The sequence below is a fragment of the Nestor notabilis genome, unplaced genomic scaffold (assembly GCF_000696875.1).
Source record: "Nestor notabilis isolate BGI_N333 unplaced genomic scaffold, ASM69687v1 scaffold21380, whole genome shotgun sequence".
Taxonomy (NCBI): Eukaryota; Metazoa; Chordata; class Aves; order Psittaciformes; family Psittacidae; genus Nestor; species Nestor notabilis.
The window spans coordinates 1,491-7,472 of NW_009912702.1; the positions used below are offsets into that span (position 1 = coordinate 1,491).

Genomic DNA, 5,982 nt, shown 5'->3' on the forward strand with positions numbered 1-5,982 from the left:
GGGGGGGGGAAAGGAGGCCAAACAAACACTCAAACGTTTCATTTTGGGTCAAGTCCAAACATTTTGTTTCATGTTAAACAAAATGTTTGGGTTTGGTTTCAGGTTGTTTAACCCTTTTGAATACGGTCAAGTTGATTTGTAAAGAAAAATCACTGCTCAGAAATGAAGAGCCGAGGAATTGTTTTGAAAGTGTAAGTGTGAAACACGCTGGAAACACACGAGGTGAAACCTTCCTTAAAATAATAAAATGGAGGGAAACTCGGGGATATTTTTTCCTAATTCTCTCGTATTTTTTCCAGCCAAAAAGCTGCCAAATGTCATTTAAATTCAGAAATCACATTGTTCTAAAAGCATTCTGAATTCCCAATTCTGAACTCTTGCTCTGGCTCACCATGTAACTCTGGGAAAGCGATGCCCTTGGTTTATTTGTGAACCAAACTGCTATTAGAAATGATAATGAGCTCTGTTCCATTAACTTATTATTAATCAGTAATTAGTCGGATCAGTGGGGTGACATGCAGGGCTTGTGACAAAAGTCTGTGTGAGCCCCTTGGCTCGCGTACAGCGGCGCGGGCTTTGCCCGGCTCCATTGGGAAGGAGCATGCGGAGGAGCTCTGCGGTGCAAGGACATTTTCTTGTTGGCTTCCACCTTCTCCTGAGGGGCAACATGAAGACCCAACAGCCCCAAAACGTCAGTGTTCTTGGGACAGGAACAGGCTTTTCTGTTTGCGCCGTGCTTAACCCAGTCTGGGGTCCAGCTATTGGGAGAACTGGAGTCAGCGTGTCAGTGTGCCCGTGTCCATACACAGCTCCTTGTGACCGTCACCGTGTAGAGGACACCATGTACGTGGTGGGGTTCTCCTGCCCGGAGGATGCAGGATTGGGCACAGGGATGATATCTCTAGGAAGGCTCCATGCTGTGCTTCCCGAGTGCGACAAAGCCGCTGCCACCATCACTGTGCTGGCCGTGGTCGGGTACTTTTGCTTTGGATCCAACCAGCTTTGTTTCCACACCACATTCAGGACAAAAAGTAAGAAATCTGTTTGTTGAGGTTGGTTTTTTTTTCCTCCTTGACAAGTTGAAGGACCCAAAATAAGTAATGGATTGGGAAAGCAGCCGGCTGGTTACTCCAAGCGCAGCATTATTTGAGTGCATGACTGTGACCAGGTTCGGGCTCCGCACTGGTTTGGTCAGTGCTAAAGCACTTCCTTTTAGTGCAGCGTTCTCCGGGAGTGCAGACTCAACGCAGGGCTCTGAACACAGGCGAGGTGTGTTGCCTGTTCCTCTGCCGTCGTGCTTTCGTTTGAGCTGAAGAAGGCACATGGCACTTTGATTTGTGGTTGTACTTTTATTTGTTCCTTAGATTAGCGGCAGCTCCTCCAAAGTGCTGTGGATTTAGGAAAGAGTCATTTTACACCTGGATCCTGCAGGATTTGGATTAAAGTGTTTAAAAATCTTCAAGAATGACTTAAAATTGTTGAAGGGGGGTTGGTTTTGATTTTCCATTCCGGGGCTTGCTTGGGTTTGTGTGCCTGGTTTGACCTTCGTTTCTCTGCCTTGTGCATATGGCCCGTGTGTGCACTGCGCTGTGGTGGGAGTGTGGAATTAGGGGCTCTTTTAGAGGAATATTGAGAGTTTTAGGTAATTATCCCTGTGGGAACGGAAGGGGAGGATGAAGCAGCAAGCACGGCGGGTGGTGTTCGGTGGCCATGCAGGGTCCTTGCTAGCCAGCAGCAAGCCCAAGGGCACAGGGCACAGTGCGGGTACCGCAGCCGGGGCAGGAAAACCATCCCCAGCACCTCCACATGGGAGACTTCTCTTTCTTCAGAGAGATTCCCAGTACGGGTGTCCCAAATCCATACGTGTGTTTGTGTGTCCCACTGCGTGTGCATAACTTCAAAAGGAGGAATTGCACCAAATAGCAGTGGCAGCAATTACTGGATGGGCTGCATTTCTCCTTGAAGGATCTGAGTGTTAATGTGACCTTGACGATCCACAAGGATCCTTTTTGCTTCTCCGTCCCTGGGTGAACAGCCTGCTGGGCATCCCCACGGTGGCTGTGGCACCCCGTGAACCCCCGTCCCACCAGCTCCTGCCTTCCTGGGGCTGTTCTGGGGCTCTGGGATGGCCATTAGGGGAAGACAAACGCTCCAGGGATGTTGTGCCCTTCTGGAACAGGTTTTGGAGTAATAATAATGGGTTTCCATCACGGGAAGAAGCAAATAGCAGGAGTTTTTCCCCACCAGGAGGCATTAACCCTTGTTTCCCCTCCCCGCAGCGAGGACCCGTGGCGGGCGGCGAAGATGATCAAGGGGTACATGCAGCAGCACAACATCCCGCAGCGGGAGGTGGTGGATGTCACTGGCCTCAACCAGTCGCACCTCTCCCAGCACCTCAACAAGGGCACCCCCATGAAGACGCAGAAAAGAGCCGCCCTCTACACGTGGTACGTCCGCAAGCAGCGGGAGATCCTCCGGCGTAAGTACCCCGGCAGCGCTCGCCATCCAGGGGTAACGGGGGAAGAGGGGGCCCCACATCCCGGTCCTGCCTGTGGGCACATCCATGGGTGAGGAGCAGCCCCTTGTCTGCTTCCATGCCTGATCCAAGCTGCGGAGCGTCTTCCCCAACAGAGCTTTAGAAGTAAAATGAATTTAAGGTGTAGGAAAATCAGGCAAAAGCCCCTCTTGATTACAGTAACACAGTTGGAGTTTCTGTATATTTATGTTTGTTAGAGCTGGGAAAGCAATTAATGATTACACGCAATTAGATGCCTTTCCCACCTCTGCCCCCTTTTCCCTTCCATTTCTTGAGACTGCTCATTCTCTGCAATTACTTGCAAAATAAGTAAAGAGAGAGAAAAAGCCTGTAAATTGCTCCTGTTTGTAGCGTTGGTCTTGGGGCTCTCTGTGCTACCCAAACTGGAAGACCAAGTGCGCGGAACTATTCTGCATCTCTCTTGTATCGGTCAAAGCAGCCCCAGTTTTGGCTGAGCTGCAGGTTCGGGCACTGACTCTGCCTCCCTCCTCCAAAAGGATGCAATATCGAGCAGACGGGAAGTGCAGAGAAGGGTTTAGCACCAAATACCATTGCTTTGAAAACACACCTTGAAGCGTTAGAGCAAACAGAGCCTGCTCCAACCTTGCCCTGCGCTTCCCCCCTTGGTACAGGGGGAAAAGCCATTATAGAAAGAGGGAGAATTCCCCTGCAAAACTGAGAATAATAAAACCCTCCCATTAATCTCCCTTCACTGCCCCAGTGACAAGCACCGGGTCTGAGGCGGGTGGTGGGGAAGGTCACCTCTGGTGCTGCTGCCCTGGGCACGGGGCTGGTGTCCGCTGCATTGGGCTGGGAGCGGGAGCCGGATGGGAGCTCTGGGCAAGCAGAGCAAGGCACCATCCCAGGGGGGCTTCGCAGTCGCCCTGCCTGGCTCCTCACTTGCACAGATCCCCCCAAAGCAAGTCCACCACTGGCAGGGCCCCTGCCCATGAGCATGAATATGCATGTGCTGCACGTGCCTGCCCATTAAACACCATCCCGCAGGGGTGGCAGTAACTCCGCTGGCAGCCTGCGGAGCAGGTCCTGTCCCTGGGATGGGTGTTAGGAGCACCAAGACGTGCTGGGGCCGTGGGTTTGGGGTGCTGCAGGAGGGGACACGGGGACACACACCACTGCGGCGGCTACAGGCCAGCTCACGTCTGCTCCTTTCTCTTTCAGAGTTCAACCAGGCAGTCCAGGGTTGTGGAAATAGGACAGACAAAAGCAGTCAGGATCAGCTGCTGTTTCTCTTTCCAGAGTTCAATCAGCAGAACCAGGGGGCTGCCCAGCTCGACGACGCCTGCTCCGAAACCCCCAGCAAGAAGATGCGCCGCAATCGGTTCAAGTGGGGGCCGGCCTCCCAGCAAATCTTGTACCAAGCCTACGACCGGCAAAAGAACCCCAGCAAGGAGGAGCGCGAGGCGCTGGTGGAGGAGTGCAACAGGTAAAGGCTGCCCCACGCTGCCCATCCCACAGCCTTTCTCCCAGAAACTCCATGTTATTCCGGGCTCCCGGCTTTTTGAAGATGCGCCGCAATCGGTTCAAGTGGGGGCCGGCCTCCCAGCAAATCTTGTACCAAGCCTACGACCGGCAAAAGAACCCCAGCAAGGAGGAGCGCGAGGCGCTGGTGGAGGAGTGCAACAGGTAAAGGCTGCCCCACGCTGCCCATCCCACAGCCTTTCTCCCAGAAACTCCATGTTATTCCGGGCTCCCGGCTTTTTGGACAATGTTGGGGCAGGGATGCTGCAGGGATGCCCCGGGGATGCTGGTGGATGCCAAGAGATGCCCTGCAGATGCTGCAGCATCACAGCAATATCAGAAGAACAGCAGGGGATGGGTTTTAATGCATGGATATAGTTGGAAAGAGCAGACAGGCTCATAGGAAGGGCTTAAACACCCCCAAAAATGCCTTGACTTCCCTGGCCCCCTGCCTGGCGGTGCTGTCAGAGCCCCGCTCCAGCAGCACCCTTGTTCCAACATGTCCCCTTGCACGCACAGGGCCGAGTGTCTGCAGCGAGGGGTGTCTCCCTCGAAGGCGCACGGGCTCGGCTCCAACCTGGTGACAGAGGTGCGGGTCTACAACTGGTTTGCCAACCGGCGGAAGGAGGAGGCTTTCCGGCAGAAGCTGGCCATGGATGCCTACAGCTCGGGCCAGCCCCCCCCGCACAGCATGAACCTGCTGCTGTCCCACGGCTCCCCGCACCACAACCAGCCCAGCGCCTCGCCGCCCAGCAAAATGACAGGTAAGCCCTCGCCAAGGATGCTCAGATGGTGGTGCTGGAGCAAATGCGGTGCTAGGTCCTGTTTCTGCTGGGGATAGGGGTGCTGAGCCCTTAGGATGCGCGTGGGTAGCCTTGAGGGGATGGAAGACGGTCACGCTGGTCCCTGGTGCAGCGTCAAGTGATGGTGGTGTAGAGAGGAGCGAGCGGTGTTGCTGCACAGTTGTGGCCTCATGTGGTGGTGCTGGATTTCCATCCTGTCCAGGATTAATTGGCGTTTGCTTGGTTGGTTTAATTAACTGGAGTCCCTTTGTGGGCTCATTGAGGCAGGGAGATGGGCTGCTCTGTGCCTGATGCATCAGTGCTGGGACTTGGGATGCAGTGCACTGGTGAGCACTGGTTTTTGGGGTAGGGGTGCAGAGGCAATGCTGCAAAGCCCGTGAGATGAAGCAGTGTGTCCTGGGCTGGAGCTAGCCCCAGGCTGGGTGCGTGGTGCTGCACCGTCCCCATGCCAGAGCGAAGGGAGGTGGATGAAGAAAGCTGTTCAGGGGCGCAGGGCTCAGCCTCCACCTCTCCCCACCACAGTCCAGCCCCGTTGTGCGCAGCGAGGAGCGGGCTGGGAGAGCAGACCCGCAAAAGCTCCGGGGGGATGTAAGCAGGAGATAACCCCGCCGGGGAGGGCGGCGTGGGGAGAGAGGCATTGTTGGGAGAACAATCCCCATTGTCCCCCTCCTGCCCTCTGCAGCCAACACGCCAGGTACCGGCGCACAGGAGCAGCACTCAGTGATGGGGGGTCAGTGCCGAGCTGAGCCCCAATCACCCTGTGTCCCTCCTTGGCCATGGCACGGCACAGCCAGGGAGGTTAAACCACTTGGAAATGACCCTGCCTGGCTCGTTAACACACCCCGAGCTCGTTACAAAGGCAAATTAAATGAAACCTGTGCGCAGAGAGTCCCTGCGGGAAGGACAAGTTGCTTTTGGAGAGCAGTCTGAGAGCTTGAGACACTGCCAGGCCACGGCTGGGCACCGCCTCTGGCTGTCTGCTAGTGAGGGCAGCCCCAGAAGTGGTACCCAGGGGGGATGCAGCAGCTCCGGGTTGGTGCGCAGCATCCAGCCCATCTCCTATGGAGGGACAGGCAGCATCCGTCCCTCCCCTGGGTACCGCTCTCCCTTAGGGCCGGCCAGCGGTGACCACGGTGTGACCCTGCCCCACGCATGCCCCGCACA

The 5,982-nt window shown here is 55.4% G+C and overlaps 1 protein-coding gene across 1 annotated transcript in view; it reads left to right on the forward strand.

The window, feature by feature from the left end:
- Positions 1-841: 841 nt before the first annotated feature.
- LOC104410638 (hepatocyte nuclear factor 1-beta-like) overlaps positions 842-5,982 on the forward strand; it is a gene marked incomplete at its 3' end in the record, with an annotated part of 11,413 nt that continues 6,272 nt past the window's right edge. Inside the window, exons 1-4 of the mRNA XM_010020872.1 lie at positions 842-975; positions 2,280-2,479; positions 3,716-3,980; positions 4,535-4,779. Coding sequence (XP_010019174.1) covers positions 842-975; positions 2,280-2,479; positions 3,716-3,980; positions 4,535-4,779 — 844 coding nt within the window. The remainder of the gene's footprint in view (positions 976-2,279; positions 2,480-3,715; positions 3,981-4,534; positions 4,780-5,982) is intronic.